The sequence below is a fragment of the Lissotriton vulgaris genome, chromosome 6 (assembly GCF_964263255.1).
Source record: "Lissotriton vulgaris chromosome 6, aLisVul1.2, whole genome shotgun sequence".
Taxonomy (NCBI): Eukaryota; Metazoa; Chordata; class Amphibia; order Caudata; family Salamandridae; genus Lissotriton; species Lissotriton vulgaris.
Window position 1 is genome coordinate 704,710,775 of NC_141694.1, and position 24,960 is coordinate 704,735,734.

At 45.0% G+C, this 24,960-nt stretch overlaps 1 protein-coding gene across 1 annotated transcript in view; it reads left to right on the forward strand.

The window, feature by feature from the left end:
* Positions 1 to 24,960, forward strand: part of SEC63 (SEC63 protein translocation regulator) — a 611,233-nt gene that overhangs the window by 103,212 nt on the left and 483,061 nt on the right. Inside the window, exon 4 of the mRNA XM_086926685.1 lies at positions 16,546 to 16,658. Coding sequence (XP_086782811.1) covers positions 16,546 to 16,658 — 113 coding nt within the window. The remainder of the gene's footprint in view (positions 1 to 16,545; positions 16,659 to 24,960) is intronic.

Below are 24,960 nucleotides of genomic sequence, written 5' to 3' on the forward strand. Positions count from 1 at the left end.
AAAGTCCTTCTGACTTACTTATACAGGTTAAGGATCAGGAGGAGGAGGAACAGCAAATTCAGGCACCTACATTGGTGAATACACCAGCGCCAGGGATGCAGATGCCAATGGCACTTTTTGAAAATTTGCAATATATGCTAAGCGATTATTATCGCCGCTTCCCGCCCTCGGAGTCGGGCGATTCTCGTATCACTTCCCCACAGCCTCAAGTAACTCAAAATGCAAGGGCTGGTATGTCGGAAGAGACACAGCATGCCAGGCCTTCCACACCACTCTCCTACCACCAACAGGAGGATGACAATGCTGATGAGGAAACCCAGGAGGAAGGGGAATTGGATAAATCGGACTCGTCGGAGTATGAAGATTATCAAGCAGATACGCCATCCCCTGATGAACAACCGAAGGCTGAGTCACCACCGGTGGATATAGCGAACTTCCATAGGATTATGGACAAGGCTACTAAAAGATTTCTTATTTCAATGGAGGCTAAACAAGATGAATGTTTTCTGTACGATTTTAAGACTTTGTCTCAAAAGCAGAGTTGATCTATTCCCATTATAGACTTTATCTGGAAAGAAGGGCTTAAGATCATGGCCACGCCAAACTCTTCTCCTGCAGTATTGCCGCGAGTGGACAAAAAATATAGGACGCCCGCCTCTTCACCTGCTTGTCTCATCGGTCAGGCAAAGACGGACTCAGTTATTGCGCAGGCAGCTCAAAAGAGGGCAAGGAACCCTTCAACTCAGATCTCGATTCCTACGGACAGGGACAGGAGACGCCTCGATACCATTGGAAAAAAGGTATCTACTATTGCGGCCACCACAGTCAGAGCTGCAAATTCTTTTAGCAATTCTCGGCAGGTATGATAGTTTCTGGATGTATGGCGATATGTCAGACCACATTTGTCTACCTGAGCCAGACCGCTCTGAGGCCACAAAAATTTTGCAAGAAGGCGAATGTGCTTCGTCTGAAATTATCGATGCGGCAGTGGACGTGGCGGCCACAGGATTCAGACAATTAGCAGGAGCTGCAGTGCTTAGAAGAGAGGGATGGTTAAAATCTACGTCCTTTAGACAAGAAGTACAAGCCAAGGTTTTAAATATGGCTTATGACGGCGAGTTCCTTTTTGGCACACATGTGGACGAAGCCTTACAATCCATTAAGAAGGATACGGAAACCGCACGATCATTAGGTACTCTGCAGTACCGTAAATCTTCCTTTCGTGGTGCTAAAGGAAGGGGTAACTTCTCCAGTAGAGGAGGATATTACCAGCAACGCCCATATTCTAACAACCAAAGCAACCAAAGGTACCAGCCTTATAAACAACAACCTTATGGCCAAAGACTGAGTAATTATACACAGTCCCGAGGTAAAACAACCTATCGGGGCAGGGACAACGCCAACAAGAAGTGAGAAGAGCGTCCTGCCATCACTTTGCCCCAGCCAGAAACAAATTGAAGGAAGAATATCCCTGCATTACTCACAATGGTCAAATATTACCACAGACAGATGGGTCTTGGATGTAATCTCAAAAGGTCACATATTGGAATTTGTAAAGACCCCTCCAAATTCACCCCCAAAAGGACCGCCCCCAGCACATCTCAGGGAGCTGTTCATCCAAATCAATGCAATGATTCGGAAAGGGGCAATCGAGAAAGTGCCTTAACATCAGAGAGGAAAAGGATTTTACTCTCGTTTTTTCTTGATACGCAAGAAATCGGGGGAATGGTGCCCCATCCTCGATTTGCGTGCCCTCAACAAATTTATCAAGAAGTTAACGTTCAGAATGTTGTCACTCCAAGAGATCCTCCAGTTTCTGACGGAAGGGGACCACATGGCAACACTGGACCTTCAGGACGCTTACTTCCACGTACCCATCTTCCCCAGGCAGAGGAAGTTCCTGAGGTTCAGAGTGGCTGGCAGGGACTTCCAGTTCAAGGTCCTTCCCTTCGGGCTGCGTTCGGCCCCGAAGGTATTCACAAAGATGTTGGCACCGGTGGCGGCCCACTTACGGTTGCGGGGTGTTCAGATATACCCATATCTGGACGACTGCCTTATCAAGGCCAATTCCTATGCCACCGCAAGCAAACATATCCAGACATGCCTTTGCCTGTTTCAAAGTTTAGGTTTCTCAATAAACTTCAAAAAATCGAACCTGATACCATCTCAAAGGACGTCTTTCCTGGGAGCAACTCTGGATTCCAAACACGCTCAAGTCTTCATTTCAAGCGAAAGACAAGCAAAGATTCAGGAAATGGCGATTTCGCTCCTCAGAAAAAAGTGCGTTTAAGTTCGGAGATTCAAGTCTTTCCTAGGGATGTTATCATCGTGCATCCTCCTATCCCCAAACTGTCGCCTGAGGATGAGACCACTACAAGAGGAACTCAGCCACCAATGGGTGCAAATGTCCGGTTCCTTCGAAGATATCATCGTCTTAACACCTCGGATGAAGAATGCAATCCTGTGGTGGACTCAAGAACGCAACCTGCAAGTAGGCTGCGCCTTTCTCGCAGAAGTCCCCAGTTTCATCGTAACCACGGATGCTTCGCTAGAAGGTTGGGGCCCTCACCTTCAAGGGATGACAATCAGTGGCAAATGGAACATACAGCAAAAGACATGGCACATCAATTTATTGGAATTGAGGGCCATTTTCCTCGCCCTCAAAGCCTTTCAAGCAACTCTGTCAAACTCGTCCGTGTTGATCCGAACAGACAACACGACGAGCATGCATTACCTGAACAAACAGGGGGGCACAAGATCAGCCCGGTTGTCCCAGCAAGCTCAGGAAATCTGGAATTGGGCCCTGGCACACAACATCAACTTGACAGCAGTGCATGTCCCAGGAGTAGCCAATGTGCTAGCAGATTCCCTGAGCAGATCCAAATGCAGCACTCACGAGTGGGAGCTGCATCAACCAGCACTAGATCGAATTTTCCAGAGATGGGGTCGCCCCGATCTAGATCTGTTCGCGACCTACCACAACAAGAAATGTATTCATTTTGCGAGCTGGATTCCCCACAAGGAATCTTGCGGGGACGCTCTCTCAATGAGCTGGGAACGGCTCTTTGCCTATGCCTTCCCTCCGATTCCTTTAATTCCCAAGGTCATCAAGAAAATGAGGAGGCAACCGTGTCGAATGATTCTAATCGCTCCACGGTGGCCTCGGCAATATTGGTTCACACAGCTTCTTCTCCTCTCAGAGTGCGAACCAGTTCAGCTGCCTCAAATTCCGGATCTTCTGACTCTTCAGGACGGCAAAATATATCATCCAGACCCTCATTCTCTGAAATTATCAGCTTGGCTCCTCAACACCATGAGTTTGCACACTTGAACATTCCACAAGACTGTCAAGAAGTCCTGAACAATGCTAGAGCACCTTCTACGAACAGAACTTACAGGCTTAAATGGAAGTGTTTTTGTGCTTGGTGCAAAACTATGGATTTACATCCTATGCATGCTGAACCAGACAAGATTTTACCTTTCTTTTTACATCTGGCTAAATCAGGCTTGGCACACTCAACACTTAAAGTGTTTTTAGCGGCTATATCCAGATGCCGCCAAGACGGTACGAATTCACTATACTCCTCAAGAATAATCCAGCAATTCTTTAAAGGTTTATTTCGTATGTTTCCACCAGTACGTCGGCCACCTCCATCCTGGCACTTGAATATTGTATTAGCTCAACTCATGCGCCATCCTTTTGAGCCGATTCATAAAGTTGATCTGAAGTTCATCACTTGGAAAGTTGCATTACTACTGGCATTAACATCAGCCAGAAGGGTCAGTGACATGCAGGCGTTTACATCTAAACCACCTTTCTTGCAATTCACGAATGACTCGGTGGTACTGCGTACCAACCCGAAGTACATGCCAAAAGTACCATCGGATTTCCATCTGAATGAGCCAGTCATACTTAAGACGTTTTTTCCAAATCCGCAGACACCAGCTGAACGAACTTTACACTCGCTAGACATCAAACGATGTCTTAAATTCTATCTTTCCAGGACAGCTGCCATCAGGAAGACGGATCAGCTATTTGTTGCGCATGGCAGACCAAGACAAGGCTGTGCAGTGACAAAACAGACTATCGCTAGGTGGGTCTCTTCAGCGATAGGGCTCTGCCATCAACAGGCGGGAAAACCCTTACAGACCTTGCCTAGAGCTCATTCTACGAGAGCAGTCTCCTCTTCAACTGCCTTGTTTGCTGGTGTGCCTCTGCTGCAAATCTGCAGAGCTGCAACTTGGTCCAGCAGGCATACATTCACGAGGCATTACTGTCTGGATTCTTCAAGCGATACCGATGCCTCGGTGGGAAGAGCAGTCCTGCGTAATCTTTTTCAATAAGGTGAGCCTCTGCTTTTTCTCTCCCACCTCCTTTTGCTCTTTTTGACGCCTATATGTTATTGCTTTTCATTATGTTCTTGCATTGCTGCTATGTGCCTTGGCGTCCAAGAGCTATGTATGATGTTATTGCTACTATTACTGCTCACTACTCTGATTCAGGCATGTGAATTTATGAAAGACACCCCTAATACTGGAGAAGAACAATAGTTACTTACCTGTAATCTGTGGTTCTCCAGTATTGGTGTCTTTCATAGATTCACATGCACCCACCCACCTCCCCTCAGAGTCTCACTCAGGCTGTTTTATCTGCAAGTTACTCCGGTACACTCCGGTGCTACAAAATCTGAGAGCCTGGGTCTCTGGGGAGAGCATTCTGGTGGGAGCTGTGACCTGATTGGCTGCAGTTTGGTCTATACATAATGACCTGGATAGTCTCTAAGGTGGAAGTTTTATTTACTGTAGCTGGGGCTATTTTACTTCCTGGTTGGGTATACTGTTATTTGTTATAGGCAAATGGTATATTCTACTGCTTTTTTATGTACCGTGGGCTCCCACTCCGACGACGGGGAATGATTCAGGCATGTGAATCTATGAAAGACACCAATACTGGAGAACCACAGATTACAGGTAAGTAACTATTGTTCTTCTCTTCTACATTGGACTGTTCTTTCTGTGTTCCATTCTTACTGGACGGCAAAGTTCCATATGGCTTTATCAGTCTATTTCTGTCTGTTGTAATGTTCTTCCCTTGTTGCACCCGGGAAGGGGCCTCCGCTTGGCCTGCGGGACTTTCTCACAGCCTCCACTTATATGTGTAGGCCGTGTCTATTCGGTCTTTAGGATGGTGTCTTCCACCCCCCCCTTCTTTATTCACAGAATTGTCATTATTGGCACACTGTTCCCATACTTTCACTGTTTTTAGTTCGTGGCTCCGTGTTGTGCCGCGGAAAAGTTTCTCTGAAGAAAACTGACATCAGCGTGCCGGGAGGGACTTGTATAACCTCGCTGACGTCACGTACGAGGACGACGTCAGGGGAGGGGTCGTGTGGTCCTGGCACGCAGTGGTGCTGCTGCAAAAAACTTCCGGATCCATTCTCACGCCTGGAGATATTCTAAGTTAAGGAATCTGCGGCTAGACAACATCTCTACCAGATACATTGTTACCAAAGGTAAGTAACTCGTACTTTAGGTACAAAAGCGCAGTATCCTACTTTCTTATAGAAATTTTAAGGCAAACTTGTTGCCCCCACATTATTTTCAGTTTAATACATAAATATTTCAAAATCTACCCCGGTATCTCTCGCATGAACAGTGGTAAACTACCTTTAAGAATTCATAGAGAGCACCCTTGATGGAGAACTAGGATTACAATTAAAGGTTTTCCTTCTATTTTTCATTTACAGTTTCTTAATTCAACCCCTGCAGTAAAACTACTTGAGCTTGACTTCCAACTTCTGGAATGCCTTCTGCTAAGTTCATTGTTCCCCTTTCTCAGATATATCAGCTTTTGCTAATTTTTTTTATTTGATCACTTAACCTTTGTTACATTAGGTTCTCGGTTTATCATCGTCTTGGGAGACTTGAAGCTTCACTTAAGACTTCCTCAGTTTGGTCGTGCAGGTAGGCAGGTAAAAAACCGCTCTTAAAAACCACCACCATTACCTCTGATAAGTAAACCCAATTGACTCTATCAAATGCCTTGGTGGCATCCAAGGTCAGTACAGCTAGAGGAAGTGATGTCACCGTCGCCATATCAATAGCACCTATAAGATCATATGTCAGTTCATGTAACTGATGCCCCTTTACAAATCCCTTTTGATCTGTATGTAAGATGTCTGCTGCAACTTCCCCCAACCTATTCGCAAGTACAGACGTAAATTTAGACATACTTTTAAACTCTTGTATAAGAATCCATCAGCATCTTTGCTTGTTAACGGGGAATTATCGGACCCGTTTAATATTACTCGGGGAACCCGACAAGGATGCCCCCTGTCCCCCCTCCTATGCGATCTTTATATAGACCCGTTTGCTCAAAAAATTCGAGACAATAGTAATATCAAGTCTTTTGTGTTTGAGGGCTGGGAAAGGAAGGTTGCTCTATATGCGGATGACCTTCTTATTTTCACATCAGAGTTAAGATCAGCATTTCCAACACTAATTACGTTGGCTAAAGAGTTTGGAGCAGTATCGGGCTACGAGGTTAATGCAGCCAAGACCGACATTATGGTCTGGAATGACCCTGAGCCCGTTGTGGGAGTCCAGACAATTCCAGTTCTTCGATACCTGGGTTTGAACATATATAAAAACATAGATGAGATGGCTCCAGCAAACTTTTTGCTTATCTCTAAAGAATGTCGTAGGCAAATGAGATCATGGTCCACACTGCCGCTATCTTTGTTGGGTAGATCTAACCTAGTAAAAATGATGATCTTACCGAAGATCACATTTTTATTTAATACTATTCCTCTTTTTTTTAATTCTAAAATGATAGCCAAACTCCAAAGTGATATACGTTCTTTTATATGGAATAACCAAAACCCAAGAATCTCCTGGAAGAAGATCAGGCGTCATAGAGAGAAGGGAGGTTTGGCTGCTCCGGATTTACAACTATACGGGTGGGCTTTTCAAATGTCCCATATCAGGATGCTGTTAAAATCTCCTATAAACCTAGCGTGCGGACACATGTTTGCTGCACTACTTAGAGGAGAAAAAGTGGCAGATCATGAATTTTTGTTTAAATTTGGGGACCCCAAGTTTTTTAAGAAAATAAAACTAAAAGTACTTAGAGATGCAGGTAGAACTTGGACTAAACTTAGGTGTACCATTAAAATAGACTACTATTCTGCTAAAGCCCCGTTATGGAATTCCCCTGGCTCTCCGAGTTGGCTTTTGGATAGTCTTGCAATACCATTACGTGAGGCAGACATGGCAATTCGGGGGGACATATTTGTTGAAGGAAGTCTACTACCATGGGAGGTTTTAAGTTTAAAAGTGGGGCCCAGGTTGTCTAGGTTTAAATATCTTCAAATGCAAAGCTGGGCAAATGCAAGGTCCCTTGTTAAAGGTAGATTTCAGTTAGGAGGTGATAGTACATTGGTGTCACTACTAACGGATAGACTCCCATTTCAGAAAGAAGTCTCAGTATGGTATAACCTATTATTAGATGAAGCAGAGGGTGAGTTCTTATTACCAGATCAGCTATGGTCTACACATATGACGGATATTAGTGCTGAGAATATGTGGCAAGAATCTTTTAAAATCATGTGGAACATAGTAAAACCATCTTGGCTACGCCGAAACCATCTGTTCACATTACATAGGGCCTACTATTCGCCTCAACGCCTGTCAAAGTTTACAGACAATATGCAGGTTCTATGCCCCAAATGTGGTTTGGCAGAGGCCTCGGACTTACATATTTCTTGGAGTGCCCATTGCTACTACAATTCTGGAACTCGGTTTTGACTTCAATATCTACCTCTTTGGGATGCCCATTAACTTTATCTTCGGCTCTTGTTATTTTTGGTATTTCTCCAGAGTTCCATGGTCCAGCAAAAAAACAAATTTTCTTCTGTATTTTGTTGGCAAGGAGGGAAATATGTAAGAAATGGAAAGATCCAACACCTCCAATCTTGCTGGATTGGCAAAGGTCAGTTCTACAAACATCAAAGATGGACCTTTCAAGATTAGGAAACCAAAATAAGAGAAACTTCTGGAGCTTGTTAAAATGGTAAAGAGCTTTGGTTGATCTTGGTTTTTTTTTTCCCCCAAGGTCCGATGATTATGCTGCTTGGCATCCTCTTCCCTTTCCGTTTCACTATACCCAATATATTCCAACACGATGGGTATATGAATGCAGCATGTGTCCCATATGGTTATTTCAAATTTGCTTTGTTGAATCACGATACTACTTACTGTGGAGCTAGTAGAGTTGCTCTCTCCCCGGAGCTCCTTCCAGTTTATCTGAGACAGTAAGCTCGTTTCCACATGCTACTAGTTGATCACCAAGGGCGAAAATGAGGACAAAAAAATTTAAAAAAACAAAAAACACCACCATTATCCTAATAATCAAATTAGCTTTATTTCGGCCACTAGGGCCGTAAAAGCACAAGTATAAATATATAATAAATAATTAAAATTGAACATTTACCATAAAATAACACAATTTGAATACATGAAAAATAAAAAACATAAGTTTGACAATATAAGTAGAGTAACCAACATGACATCACATACAATTAGCCAATCGGTCTGCGCAGTTTCCAATTGCATCCAGAAATTTAGCCACTGAGACAACAAGTAAAGGGCTGGGACCGGACCTCAAAATTTGTAGGGTCACACAGTGCTTACGCACGCCCAAGTGTATACAGGTAGTGGCTAGCCATAAACTGCGTGGGTGAGCATAATTTGGGCAAGCAAAAAGACATGAGCGACACTTCACTGAGAGAGTGCAGGCTGGACAAACATCTGTGGACTTAGTAGACCACCTTGCGTTAAATGACCTCGGCAATAGGGTGCCCAATCAGAACTGGAAGTTTAACTTGTGGTCTAAAGAAACAGTGACCTGATCCCTAAATGGCTAACAGACTTAAAATCTAGAAAATCATGATACAGCCTTTCTGAATTCATTTGCCGCTACGGTTTTCCACTATAGTGACTTCAATACTTTCTTGGACAGGAAGGATGAAGAAGTGGATGGTCCCAGAGATCTGCCAGGCCAAGGTTATTTTTTTCATCTTTGAGAGCCATGTTGCTTTGTGGAATTGATTGGCCTCCAAAATGTCCTATCGTGCTAATGCATAGTGGGCAAGCTCTGGTGTGGCCCACAGCCGCCTACAGAACAATAAGTTTTCATTCCCATGTCATAACTAAGCAGTTGCAAAGGGGGAAGATAAGCAAGGTTGCAAATAAATGGGTTCTCCGCACTATAAAGTGGGTCTAAGTTGTAAAAGGCCCACATTTCTGACCTTTAAAGGGCATAGGAGAGGGGTTTGGCCTCAAAAATGCGAAGTGCCAGGGAGATTTGTCTAGTAGGAGAAGAGCAATATTCTTTGTAAAGAGCACACATTACTTGTCTAAACTTAAGAGCAGCATTTTCGAGATGGGTTTTAAATGACATACTTTTAGAAAGCATAATACCCAGATGGGTGAAACAATCAACAATCTCGAAAGTAGCCCCCCTCCTTGGCAACACGTTTTTTGAATGATCTATGTTGATTAACCAATATCAACTTAGTTTTATTTGTGTTGATCTCCAGACCCTGAGCGAGGCAGAACTCCTCAAAATTATAGAAGAGCTTCTGTAATTTACTTGGGGTCAAGAAGAGCAACATCGTATCATACGCAAATAAGAGAATGAAAGTTTTGGATCCAGGCAGCAAAGGGGCATCAGCTTCAACTGACCATAAGAGGCAATATTGTTACAAAACAAAGAATAAAGTGTAGGGGCCAAAATTTCCTCAGTCAGTTCACCCTCGTTCCCCACCTGATTTGGGCAAAATCAGGTGGGGAAGACTTGGGTGACTTGAAGCTTCACTTAAGACTCCCTTACTTTGGCTGTGCAAGTAGTCATTTTAAAAACATCATTTTAAAACAATCTAACTTCAGCGTTTTCAGGAGCTTTGACCCCCCTTGCCCCCTTTCCTCCCCTACTATTCGCTTGTGAAAACTGTTAATATTGTAATGTCTGCAAAAGACAACTGATGAGTTGCCACCCTTTATTTACCTGCCGAATATTAAATGAGCAGGAGAGTTGTGCTTTCAGACTGTTTTCTCCACTGATTGCACTCATGTTTTTATAATGTACTGGCTTCAATATCCCCTGTACAGAAAAATGGTTTGAAGTCTCACACTGGGGGTTGGATTAACTTTGAACTTAAGTACCAGATGTGATGTGTAAAATCTGGCAATGGGAAAGGGCTTGAGGCGAGTAGAGGTAAAATACACAAGAGGTTGATAGTGCCCTAGAGCAGTATAATCTGATAGACTTCTAGCTTCAGATTCCTTTCCTTTGAATTTCCCAGGCATCAGGCTGGATCCGGAAACTTTTGCTGCGCAATAGCGCTTGCGCGCAAAGTCGGGTGGCTCCATTGAGCTCCACGTGATGCGTCGGTTATGACGGTGTGGTGCCTATATAGGGGCCACTCGGGCACGGTGACGTCATTTCTTTATTTTCCGCGCCAGTTAAGGAGGCCGGTCGGGGAAGAGCAACCCGCCTATTTTTAGCATGCCGTTTCTCTACTTTTGGTGAAATTTTTGGAAATAGACTTTGTGTGCTAGGAATGTCTTCGAGGAAGACAGGTTTCAAACCTTGCGGGACTTGTTACTGCATGATGTCGGTTACCGATCCCCACCGTGTATGTCTTCAGTGTCTCAAGCGCAACCACAATATGAAGTCCTGTTCAGATTGTCGGGCGATGGCTCCGAAGACCACGAGCGAGCGATGAAGTTACTTGTGGCCCGGCAGTCGACACTGTCGAGCGAGACTCCGAGGAGGTCACAGTCCTGTTCGAAGAAGAGGAGGTCGCTGGACCGCTCCCTGAGCCCTAAGTCCGTTTCCTCCCATTCGAGGCACAAAAAGAAGAAGTCCAAGCGGACTTTGAGTTCAACTCAACTGGCGTCCTTTGTCAAAAGAGGTAAGGAGCATCGACGCTCTGGGCACGGTTCCGCGGAGCCAGAGTAGCCTTTACGCCCCCCCCTTTCTGGGAGCTAGAGCGACTCCCGCTCAAATAAAAGAATTTGACGAGGTCATGCCCATTTGAGCGGAACGATCCACCTGGCGAGGCTTCGGGGTCAGAAGGAGCCCCATTGGGTTCGACACCATCTGGTCTGGCCACAACGCCGGTGGGGCCTCGGGGATCTGAACCCAAATCCGGTTCAACGCCGGTAGTGCCAACACAACCTTCTCCTGTGTCAAACCCAAAGTCGGTGCCTGCGATGTCACCGATTCCAGTCGGTGGCGCGTGCCCCATCCTCATCCCCGACGACACGAGCTGGAACAGCGTTGATCGACACCGATTCCGACAGAACCCAGAGGTTCTATGTTGTCGTCTGAGCATTTTGAAGACGTGCTAAGCTCAGGAGAGGATTGCGAGGGGCCCTGCTCAACTTCAAAGACTCTCATGCTACGGTTAGATCCTTGGGCCTTTCCTCCACTCCTCGTGGCCAGTCTTCCTTTCCCCCCTTTCGTGGCAATGGAAGGGGTTTCCAGCCACGTCAGCCCTATCCCAGCCACCGTCACACACAGACTGCCCAGGATGTGTGTGGACGTGGACGCAGTGCATTCCGATCTTGGAATGGAGGCCAGAAGTAGTCTACCACACTGTCCTCAGCAGCCACAGCCTCCAAGCACTCCTAGGCTGATACTGCAGGGCCACCCTACTCTAGTTGGTGGGAGAATTTGTAGTCTTCTAACCCACTGGAGATCCGTAACATCGGACAAGTGGGTCTTGCAGATCGTCCAGGAGGGCTATTCTATACCTTTCCTTTCTTTTCCCCCTACTATTCTGCCAAGTCAGGAACGGCTGACAGGGAATCATTTAAAGTTGCTCCAAGAGGTAGTTACAGCTTTTTTGGTCAAGGGAGCTATAGAAAGGGTCCCAGTTTCAGAGGTAGGCAGTGGCTGTTATTTCTGATTCTAAAGAAGGGGCTACAGCCCTTTTAGATATTCGGACCATCCATCTCTTCCTCAAAAATTAGAAATTCAAAATGCTCACTCTGACTCAAGTCTTGTCTGCCCTAGACCAGGAAGACTGGATGGTAGCATTGGACCTGCAGGATGCGTATTTTCACATTCCCTTCCTGCCGGGCCACAGGTGTTACCTGTGGTTCAAGGTAGGTCGCGAGCACTTTCGGTCTACCTTGCTCCTCTTCGGCCTTGCCAGTGCCCCTCTGGTGTTCAGCAAGGTGATGGCGATGGTCGCAGCTCATCTGCGCAATTAGGGGTGTCTGTCTTCCCCTACCTCGACGACTGGCTGTTGAAGGTGTCTTGGTCCCAGGCAGTAGTCTTTCCAACTTCAGACTACGGCAAACCTCCTGCATGTGCTTGGGTTTTCTATAAACGTGCCGAAGTCCCACCTGACTCCTTCTCACACGCTCCCTTTCATTGGAGCTGTTTTAGACACAGTGCAGTTTTAGGCTTATCCTCCAGAGCAGCAAGTCCAGGATATTCAGGCAATGATTCTGATATTTCAGCCTCTATCCTGGATTTTGGTGAGACTGACAGATTGTTGGACCTCTTGGCCTCCTGTTGGTAAGACTCGCAAGATGGCGTATGCGGGCACCGCATTGGGACTTGAAGTTCCAATGGGCACAGCATCAGGGAAATCTCACAGACCGATTTCAGATCTCGGAAGGAACTGCAAAAGATCTCACAGTTGTCACAGATGCGTCACTTCTGGGATGGGGAGGCCTTCTGGGAGAGGTGGAGGTCTCCGGCGGAGTTGGAGCTCCACATAAATTTGTTGGTGCTCTGAGCGATTCTCTGTCACGGGGAAGCTAGTGCAGATTTTCACGGACAGCACCACCGCCATGTGGTACTGCAACAAGCAGGGCGGGGTGGCATCGTGGACCCTTTGTCGAGAGGCCCTGCATCTCCAGACATGGCTGGAACAGTAGAACGTAACCCTGGTAGTTTGACATCTGACAGGTCCTCTGAAACCAGGGCGGATAAACTCAGCCGTCGATGCCTAGCGGATTATGAGTGGCATCTCCAGTCAGGGGTGAAGCAAGGTCTCTTTAAGCGGTGGGAGCACCGCGGTTAGATTTGTTTGCCGCCAAAGAGAACGTGCAATGTTAGCAGTACTGCGCGCAAAAGTTTCCAAGCCGGCTATTGCTCGGCAACACCTTTCATCGCGATTGGAGTTCAGGCCTGTTGTACACTTTTCTGCCCATATCACTTCTTCCCAGGGTCCGGAAGAAGATCAGGAGCGACCGGGCCCAAGTCAGTCTTCTGGCTCCAGACTGGGCAAGGAAAGTCTGGTATCAAGAGCTTCTGAGAATGAGTGTTGAACCTCCGATCAGGCTGCCCCTTTGGGAGGACCTTCTTTTGCAGCAGCAGGGTAGGGTCCTCCACCCAAACTTATCAACTCTATGCCTCCCTGGGTGCAGATTGAGCGGCAACAGTTGATATCCTTTGACCTTCCTCCCGAAGTTTGTAACGGTATTCTGGTGGCCAGACGGCCCTCCACTAGACAATATATGCCTGACGTTGGCCGAAATTTGTATCATTCTGTACAAAAAGGTCCATTGACCCTCTTTCTGCTTCTCTTTCTGCTTCTCTTTATGCTGTCCTTTTATTCATTCTACCCCTTGCCCAGCAGGGCTCTGCCTTGGGAACTCTTGAAGGTTACCTTTCTGCTCTGTCTTCTTTTATTCGGCTGCCAGACCAGACCTCTCTCTTAAAGTCTCCTATTGTAAATAGATTTCTAAAAATGCTGGCTCACTTTTTTCCACCCTCGCCCTTTGTCATGCCACAGTGGGACCTTAATTTGGTACTCACTTACCTGATGTGTGCTCCTTTGAGTCTTTGCACAATTGTCCCCTCTGGCTGTTGACCATCAAAACAGCCCTCTCAGAGGTGATTACATCGACCTGGAGGGTGAGTGGGTTGCAGGCGTTATCAAGCTCACCTCCTTATCTTATGTTCTTTCCGGACAAGGTAGTGCTTCGCACCAGGGCATCCTTTTTGCCAAAGGTTGTGACCGCATTCCACCTTCTTTGCTCCTCTGCATCCCTCTAAGGAAGAGTAGCGTCTCCATCGACTGGACCCAAAAAGAGTGTTGCCGTTTTACCTTGACCACACAAAACAGTTCCGGGTGAATGGCCAACTCTTTGTGGGGTACTGAGGAGCAAAGGAGGAAAGGGCTGTCCAGAAAAGGACCATCTCTCACTGGGTCGTTCTCTGCATCAAGATTTGTTATGCTTTGGCAAAGATGCAGCTCCCTGAGGGATTAAGAGCCCATTCCACCAGGGGAAAGGCTGCGACTACAGCCTTGGCTCGGGGTGTCCCAGTCCAAGACATCTGTCAGGCAGTGACGTGGGCATCTTTGCACACGTTTGCAAAACATTACTGCCTTGATGGGCAAGTATGCAGGGACAGACATTTTGCCCGTTTAGTCCTGCAAGACTTTTGATTCTAGCATTTGACTCTGCAACCCACCGCTGAGATGGTATGGCTCAGGTATCTGGTTCAAAGGTAAGGAATCTGCAGCTAGAGGTCTCTATCAGGTGAACATGTTACTTACCTTCGGTAACGCATTATCTGGTAGAGACCCTATCTAGCTGCAGATTCCTTACAGCCCACCCGTGCCTTCCCGCTTTGCGGACTGATATTGTAGGGTTAGGGTTGTTCTCCTTTTCAGGGCCCTAGTTTTGCACACAATTACGTCAGTTACTTCGTGGCTCTGCGTTTCTGGCGTGAAAAACCCCAAAAATACTGACGTATGCGTGCCTGGATGGCGCCTATGTCGGCACTGCAATGTCCTAACTGACGCTGCCGATGAATTCACGCGGATCCGAATAGAGCCACCCGACGTCGCGCTCAGGTGGTATTGCTTAGCAAAAGTTTCCGGATCCAGTCTGACGTCTGGGAAATTCAAAGGTAAATAATCTGCAGCTAGATAAGTTTTTACCAGATAATGTGTTCCCAAAGGTATGTAACTGGTTCTTCAAGTAAAATGTTAGTTTTGGTATAATAAAATTAAATCGCGCAAAACTTTTATAGAACTTTTTCGCACAGCATTAAAGCAGTCAACTTCTGTGGCAATATTTTCTGCTCCTAAACTGCAAAACTATTGCAACGTATTGACTTTTTTTTTTTCTCTCAATGCAAAATATTTCTACCCTAAGGATCAACTTAACTTGGTGTAATCATTTCATGCTTCGGATGCTCCGATGTTCCCCCTCACAGAATTATGCAAAATCTTTAGTTTACTCCTCTATTAGTACTCAAAATAACAATAGAGAAGCACAAACCTGTCACTGCCCTAACATTTTCTCACTTAGGGCCTGATTCCGAGTTTGGCGGTGCAGGAGCGCCCCACTCCAGCATCGCTACACCCGTTGTAGAACCGTTTGCTAGATTATGAGTTTTTGCCTGGTCTAGAGGATGGTTTTTTGGTGTTTCCAAGGTGGTATCTATAAAATAGCCACTGCAATGGGAACGTTGAAATCAGTACCTGCATAGCATGACTGCTGCTGTCCGTGTTGTGCAGGTACTCGTTTGCAATATTTGCCCTTGCATGCACCCTATGGCCCAGGGCCTTGCTTCCTTTCCACCACGGTTTTCATGGTGGAGAAACCGCCATGAAAGCTGTGGTGGAGAGGAAACTTGTAATATGCTTGGCGGGACAGCGGCGGTCCTGCCAAGCATATTGCGGCCTCAATACTGCCACGCCACTGCCAGGGATTTCTGATCCCTGGGGGTTGAGGCGGTCCCAGGGCGGCCCGACTGCCCTAGTTGTATTAGGGCGGTAAAGACTGCGATGCCCTCGCAAGTCTGACTCTCCACCCAGACTCGTAATTAGCCCCTTAGTCCTGAATGCTTTGCCAGACTTGATTACTCTGCTTCTGATTTTTTTCCACTCATAATCCTATCTGTTAACACTTAATTGAGGGACCTCTCTTGGAGACTTTATGGAGTAATATGCAAGGAACATTAGCAGAAAAGGGAGTGGAAAGGTAGGTAGGGGGCAAATGGTTAAAGAGAATTAGGAAAGGGAGGCAGAGGTGGAGGGTTGCAGAGTTCATGTGAAAGGTTAGAGAGAGTAATGAAATGAAGGAAAATTGAGGTGAATAAAGGACCAGCAGGAGGAAAGAAGGAAGGGGAACGGAGTTTTGAAAGAAAAGACATACTTTCAATGCCCTTGTGTGATGCATATTATCGAAACACCTTATGTAACAAACTTCTCGCTGAGTTGCATTAAAAATACAAAATTTAAATTTCTAATGAAGGCATTTTGCTGCTATTGATTTACGTCAGGCTACTAGAAGTGGCTCTTTTTTTTTGTATTTTCATAGTGTTACAAATATTTGATTATTTAAAAGCAAGATTTATAATATTTGGAATAGATTTGACATAAGGCAGGTGTCGCTTCTTGCTCAGCCACGTATCTGTATTCCCATTGTTCTTTCAAGAAGTTTTATAACATATGCTAAAGGCTGTGGAGTGTTTACTGTTGCTAATGCCAAGATTCTTTTCTTAAGGGTGCCACAGTTTCTGAAATTAAGAAACAATATCGACTACTTTCTCTTAAATTTCATCCAGATAAAGGAGGAGATGAAGTCATGTTCATGAGGATTGCAAAAGCATATGCAGCGTAAGTGAAATACTACCTGTTTTGTATATAATGTTTTTAGGCTAATTCTAGACACTTTTAGGTATCTTATTATTTAAAGGTTGGCTTCAATATTTTTTTTCATTTCCCTGGTTAATTTTGATAGTTTTTCTGAGGATGTTTTAGTGTTTAGTGTTAATATTGATGAGTTATCTTTTATCCTGAGCTTGCTCCTTCTGGCTTTCTTTTCCTTAGGTTATCAATTGTTTAGCATTCTGCCTTTGTTGATGTGTTCTGAAAGCACAACTGTTACACCTTATGTTGTCACTGGAAAAAGAGTTTTAAGAAGCAGTTCTGAGATAAGGGCTTAGGCTCTGTCCACATGTTGGTCTTCGTCTCTCCAAACCTTTGATTCTCAAGAAAATCTGTGTTTCCACTGAGAATGCATTTTGTACTTTTTTGGTGATAAAACGTATGTCAAATGCCATAGGTCTGATTTATTAATCATGAAAAGTTATGACAAGGTATTAGGCCTAACTCAATATTTGTAACATATGTTAAAACCAGTAGGGCTTTAAGTAACAGTTAATAGTACACTGTGATAAAACTTGTAAACAAATATTTTGTTGGATTGCTTCTCGGATTACTCTACTGGGTAACTGCTTTTTAGGTCGAGCGTGGACAGCGCATGCGCTGCTCTGCGAGGCATGCTTTAATCAGGTATGGACTTAATGTCCACCCTTTTTCCGACCATCTTTTCAATTGGTTCCTGTTACTGTCCTTTCTAAATGGTTCCTTTTGATTCATTAATAGGCTTAGTAGTCCCTCCTTAGTACCACCAGATCTCCATTTGTAACCTCCCATGAGGACTGGACTTTTTACTTGTGTTGTTACATGGTATGTTTTATCTGTGAGCTTTGTTTTTTTTTTATGTCTTTATTCTAGCTGCTGTTGCAGACGTAACTGGCTCTCCCTAACCCACCCTGTTTTCCTGACAGCACTTTATCTTTGAAAAACGATCCCTGCACAGCGCAGCCCTTTTGCACACACTATGCTGCTTAACAAATGCTTTTTTGTAAAAGCGCCCCATACTGCGTTTTCACTGTAATGGTGGTCGCGCACCTTGCTTTAGACAAGCCGCTTCTAATGTCGGCCATGCCCCTTTCTTTAAAGTTAAAGTGCAGCATGGGGCTCTTTCACAAACTAGCATTTGCTATGCAATAGGTCTCACATTTACGAGAATTTAAGCTATTTGCATCCTCAATGACGATGCCTTCTGTTTGTTTTAAAAACAAACACATAAATAAAAGGCATTCTCATTTACAGTTCCATTGGCTCAAACTCTTGCAAATGCGAGACCTATTGCATTGCAAATGCTTGTCTATTGGTTACTCCCTGACAAAGCCTGGATGTAAAAGAGTTGCACTGTGCTAATCTTTTTTCGCTTCTCTTGGAAAAGGTTTGTAAATTGTTTTGCCCAATCTTAGATTGTAATTTTAGGCCTGTATTACGAATGGTTGCTTCGTGGAAACGCTTATCCTCTTCTGTGAAGTTCTTTGTTGTGTTTGGTGAAAAGCCAATAATAGCAGCTGTAGGCTTGAATGATTCACTGGAAAAAATATTTCTGATCCACAGATCTGATCTGGTTATTAAAAGTAACGACAAAAGCTAGCTGTATGCCTGAATTTTTTTTCATTGTGTTTAAGTGAATCGATCTTTATGGGCATATTATTATTACTACGCCGAGTTAAAGCCTATAGGCTGTTATTTTGCTGCATGGGGTCTCGGGGATTACCGTTTTAGGGAAGGGTTTTGATTACCCATCTGACAAATGAGTGGGAAGCAGAGGTGGATAGACAATTTGCATTGTGATACTCCTTGTTAGGCCCTCTTATGAGAGGGCTATATATTGTTTTGTCAAATGTAATTAGGTACAGAGTTGTAATGTTATGACTACATGCCAGAAGCGGGCAGGAAAGCTTGTGCTCAATAAAGAAAGTCTGAGTTGGTTATGGTGACATGCTAATGATAAAGGCTTTAGGCATGATTGGTTCATTAGGGAAAGTTGTTGGATGCCATAAGTCTGATCTGTTCCTTATACAAAAAAAGGCAGTAGTCCTCCCCCACAACGCTATGGATGCATGGCCTCCATCTTGGGGGTGCCCAGGAGTGGACGCCTCACAGGGAAAGCCAGATGGGTTCCACAGCGGTATTCGTACAAGCGCCTTGAGACCCTTGCGGGTGAGTAGTGCGCTATACAAGTATCAATTTACATTTTTCCTGTTTATGGTGAAAAGTATTTGTTCAAGTCAATTTCAAGGACGGTTTGAGTTACATTGTGTTAAAGCCTGTTTATGGGTGTTTGATTAAATGAAAACTCGTCATACAATAGCAGGCAAATCCTGGGTGTAGATGATTGTGCATTGGTTAGTGGGTCAGTCCACTTCAGCCATTTGCTGTATTGCCTTGTGAGTCATGGCATTTGACCTGTGCACATCTGTCTGAAAATGAGTGTGCTTTAGTGTTAGGGTTGGGCGTGAGTCCCTTAGTGTCCCATTGTCTACTTTAATGGTCCTCTTTCATTTCTTCACTTCATTTGCTTTTTCTTGAGTGCACTGTATCTCCCCAGACAACCGTGACCAAAAGCTGATTATCACTAATTTGGAACTGCAATGCTCCGCAAACCACCCTGCATGTGCTTTTAAACCACTCTGCCATCTTTGAATTATATACTCCATAGTTTAACAATGTTTTACCTTTCCAAGGTGACTGTCTTATTTAGAAGTAGCATGTTGGCCACCTTGAAATGGTTCACAATAAAATACTGTGCACAGTTGTGAGATCACTGTCCAGTGTGATGTTTATTGGGCAGCCAGCATCAAATTATATTGCATATGGTGTATTATAATTTTTTTCTCTTTTCAAAGAGACCTGGCACACTGCTTCTAAACGTGCTGGCCATGTTTGAACTTTAAACCATGTTACACTATGCACAGCACCATACCAAGATGGCAGTACTTTTTTTTTGTAAACTTTATTTGTTGTGCCCAACACATTTATGATTTGATGTTTATCATTCACAAGCTTGTTGAATTTATTTTAGTTTTTGTTATGGGTGTATTAGGACAGTAAAGTCAGTTGCATGGTGATGGACGTGCCCTGCCTTAACTCCATGCGCGCTAGCGGAATTCCGCTCCTGCGCTGAGTTTTTGTAAATCGCACTTTACGTGACGAGCTGGGCTCGTCATCAGCGTGCGAGGAGGCTACGCCATGACGAGCCCAGCTCGTCATCAGCGTGGAAGGGGTTAAGTGCCTGAACTGTAATAATACCTTGATCTCTGATGCAGATTTATGTTGTCATGGGTGAACACAGATCATAATTTTTCAATGTGCAACATGGTATGGTGTATTTCGCATCTCTGTATTCCATAGTAATACGTCTTTCTGTCAGATCGTCTTCAGAAAAGAGAATGGTAGTGTTGATGTAATGCCACGGCACGTGGCCAGAATGTAGTGTTTGCAACATCCAGCTCAGCATTACTATGGAACGTAACTGCCCATGTTGTAAAATAGACATCTACTGCTGTATTATGTCAATTGCAGAAGACCGACTGTTGCCCAGTGAATACATTCTGGATGATAAAGTGGTCATTCCTTTGTTAACCACAGCCAAAGCCTTTTCCATATTTAGCTTGTTGATCTCACGCAATCTCTCTTAATCTTCCTGCTGAGAAATCTTCTATGGCTCGTTGTATATTCCATACAAGAAGCCCTTTTGACATGGGTTTCTGGGACCTAGTAAAAAATCCCTGAGATCCAGGTCATCAGAAAGAAGGGACAAGTGTTGTTTAATCTGGGAAAGTGTTGAGATCTTTAGCTAATGTAGGCATAACTTCCCAACACTTTATGATGTCACCACCCCTGCGTGTTCTGTTTGTACATAGCGTTAGTCGGGCCTGTTGATCTTACACCCTCCCGTGTTACCTAGGACTCTAGACTGACATTTATTTGTGTCTAGAGGCAAAAGCAACCAACCCAGCTGATCGGGGTCTGAAGTATTGTATGATCCATTGTGGAGCATGGCATCTAATGTGTCCTCACTGTACATTGTGTATTGTTGCCAATGTTCAAAGCGTGCAAGTGTGGGAATGTGAGGTATGTTCAAATCTTTTGCCTTAGCTAAACCATTACAGGAAGTTTGTTGCACTTTTTTATTCAGGAAAATCATTTGATGTGCAATGAGGCATGCTCTAAGTAACGTTTCCTTTCCCTGAACCTGCCAATCTTTTGTTCCCCGGATGGATTTTTTTTGTCTATTTTGTCCTTCCAAAAGTCGAAACCCTGTATAGACTGTTGGGAAATAAAGGAAGAAGAGTAAATCAACTTGGTGTTTGTGAGCATATTCTTCTTTGCAGGTTAAGGTGCAGGCCTATAGTAATAAGAGGCTGTGTCTGATGGGTCAAAACCAGAAAAATGTGCGCATTTTTTTACAAATGTTTTTGAACTACCTTTTGGTGGTGTTGCACAGTGTTCCCATTGGGTGTAATTGTAAACAGCATGTGGGATAGTATTTTTGTATAAAATAATGACAACCATAATGGTGATAGCTATACATACGCCTGTCGCACGTGTTGCAGTCTTTTTGGACTGGGATAGGAGCCCAAAGAGGTGAAAGGCTACTGCTTTAACCAGGAGTTAAACAGCACGAGCGCAGTGGTGTCCGCATACCGTGAAGAGACTATTTTTACCTGGGTCACTGGAGTGAGTCTTACTGGCTCACCCATTTGAAGTTCTGCCTCTGTGTGCTTAACTCAACCTTGGCCTGCATTAGTTAGTTCTGTATTGCTGCGTAGAAAGTTTTTGATGTACGTGTGCAGTGTTTGTGTGCCTGTGAATCGCACAATGCATGAAGGATGTGGTGCGGTGCAGTGTGTGTGTGTGTTATATGCATGTGTTGGGTGTATGTGTGCCTTTGAATTGTACTATACATGGAATATTCTGGGTTCCATTTGGGAGACCCATGGCTAGCTGAAGGAATATGGACTTGGGCACATCTTAGAAAGGAGTTGGGAATGATAAGAGAATCATAATGAGTTGGGCTGAGGGCCTGGGCTAACCTTTTGATACACATCACTGTGGATTACATCCATGTACGAGTCCCCATGGCTTGTGTTGTGGGGCTATCAGAATTGGGGTGGCTCTGTTGTGTAGTTCATAGGAGTCCCCCAGGACCTGTATGTTTTGGATGACCAAAACTGATGGCTTGGTGTCCCAAACGCTTCCCGACACCCCCACAGGATATGTCACCCGTTACACCAGCTAGCTCTACAGTGCCACTACCACCCCCCCTGTAATCTACAGTGGTGTATGTAGTCTTTGGCAACCACTGAACATGACAACCCTGATTCTCCAGTATTGGGGTGTCTTTCATAGATTCACATGCCTGAATCATTCCCCGTCGTCTGAGTGGGAGTCCCACGGTACATAAAAAAGCAATAATATGCATGTAATAACCAAAAAACCTTGGTAATAACCAACCAGGAAGTAAACTAGCCCTAAGCTTCAGTAGCAAAAACGTCCACACTCATGACTATTATGTATAGACCAAACTGCCACCAATCAGGCGCCAGCACCCACCAGAATGTTCTCCCCAGAGGCTCAGGCTCTCAGATTTTCTACCACACGTCGTGAGTCTCCCTGAGCTCTGCTCAGTACTTCACAACTTTGGTTGGTTTTTTCCTTCTTAAAGATGTCATCTTCTTAATCCCTCTTCAGGCCTTGTGAATCTTGTGGAAAGCTTAGTCTTTTTAAGGAAGATCCCCACAAGAAATGTATTTATTGTCTGTATCCAGACCATGAGGTAAGAGAGTGTAGGATCTGCAGGACCTTTCCTCAGATGACCCTCCCTCAGAAGTCCCTCAGACAGGGAGGGTCGTCTTCTCCTGTGGCGCCAGAAGATCAAGGACCAGGATAACCCCCTTTCTGAGGTAGGAAGTATAGCCTCGGGGTCAACTATGTCCTCTGGAAAGAGGAAGGCTAAGGTAGAAATAACTTCTCCTGGGGCAAAGGTGTTGAGAAGAGCCCAATCCTCCAAGGATTCTGGAGTGCCTTCGGCTTCTACCTCCAAAAAGGCATCTCCATCGAAGGTTATCAAACTCCCACCGACGAGCGTATCGTCGTCTAAGCATTCGTCAACGAAAGCCATCCCGTCAACGGGTTCCTCGTCGACGAAGACCACCTTCCTGTCGACGAAGAAGTCGTCGACGATGATTACATCGTCGTCGTCGAAAACATCGTCTAAGTCGACAAAAATTACTGACCACTGGCTCTACACCTTCTCTGTCGACGGCGACGGTTGTACCGTCAACGCCTCCTCTCTCATCCTGTAAGGAGCTACAAGTGTGGTCTGCTGCGCCGTCTGCAGTCTCTTTAGCTTCGCCGTCTACGACCTCTTCCTTATTGGAAAGACGGGGCTCCTCCTTGGCGGTTCTTTCCCCATATAAGTTGCCTAAACAACTATTAGACTCCGAAGAGGATGAGGAACAATCTGAGGAGGATGAGAGGTTTCGTGCAGCTAGGAGTCTATCTGAGCTGCTTATAAAATACCAAGATGAAGATCAAGAAGAAGAGGAACAGTTCCTTGAGCCTACAAGTCTGGCTCCTACCTCGGTACCTAAGGCACAGATGCCTTTAGATCTTCTCAACAACTTACAATATATGTTGAACGACTACTATCGCCGGTTCCACCATAGTAGTCAGGTGAATCTCACCTTTCAACGCCTATGCCTCAAGCCTCTACGGCAGCGTTTAGACCTCCAAGGCACTCTTCTCCATTACCAGTGTCAGAAATACGGGCTGCAGTCCCTCCTTCTCCAATGCCATCTCACCATACACAGGAGGATGACACCTCTGAGGAAGAAAGAGAAGAGGGAGAAGTGGATGATAAGTCAGTGCCGTCGGAGTGGGACGAATATCTAACTCAGACCCCTTCTCCGACTGGTCCACCTGCTGCGGATTCTCCGCCTGTAGATATCGGAGGATTCCATCTTCTAATGGAAAGAGCGGCAAAAAGATTTTTAATTTCCATGGAAACAAAACAGGATGACTGTTTCCTGTATGATTTTAAGGATCAACCTCAGAGATAGGTTAAGACAATACCTATAATTGACTTTATTTGGAAAGCTCGTCTAAAGCTAATGTCTACGCCGAATTCTCTCCCTGCAGTGTTACCTAGATAGATAAAAAATACAAGGCACCTCTCACTTCACCAGCATGCCTTATCGGACAGTCAAAGACGGACTCAGTCGTCACCCAAGCAGCTCAGAGACGACCCAGGAATCCATCTTCGCAGATAACCGCTCCACCGGACAGGGACGGTAGACGTCTGGACTCCATTGGCAAAAATGTTTCAACTATAGCTGCAATTACTGTCCGCGCTGCGAACTTCCTAGCGATATTAGGGAGATCTGATAGACAGATGTGGTCGGATATATCTCCATATATTGAGAAGCTTCCGGAACCTGACAGATCTGAAGCCAAGAAAATACTACATGAAGGGGAATGTACCTCAGCAGAAATGATTGATGCAGCAGTAGATGTGGCAGCGACTGGTTTCAGGCAGTTGGCGGGTGCAGCAGTGCTGAGAAGGCAAGGTTGGCTGAAATCAACATCCTTTCGCCAAGAGGTTCAAGCTAAAATCATAGACCTACCTTATGACTGGGAGTTTCTCTTTGGTCAGCATGTTGATGAAGCCTTGCAGACCATAAAAAAGGACACAGACGGCAAGGTCGCTGGGGAGACTACAATTTCGTAAATCGTCCTTTCGTGGTGCAAAAGGACAGGGCAATTTTTCCAGTAGAGGAGGATACTCTCAGCAACGTTCGTATCAAACCACACAAGTTAACCAAATATACCAACCCTACAGACAACAAACGTACGGTCAGCGAGGAAACAGATATTCTCAAGCAAGGAGGAAGTCTTCTTATCGGGGACGGGAGACCTCCAAAAATAAATGAGATGGACAACCTGCCTCCATCTCTACCCATTCCAAAGTCGAAAATTGGAGGAAGAATATCTGATCGAATTGGTTAAAAGTTATTACGGACAGATGGGTCCTGGATGTAGTACAACAAAGAAGATACCACTGGTCTATTAGTGCGGAAACATATGAGTGAGAGACATGTCTGTGGTAGGTCTGATTGTGTCACAGAAAACCATGAAGTGAATCCCATCAGCCCACCCAATGGCAGAGCTTCATCATCTTGGATTTGAATAGAAAGTGGCCTATATACAGGCAACTCGCCTCATGTGATCGTGTGTTGCCTTGATCATAAACCACCAGTGA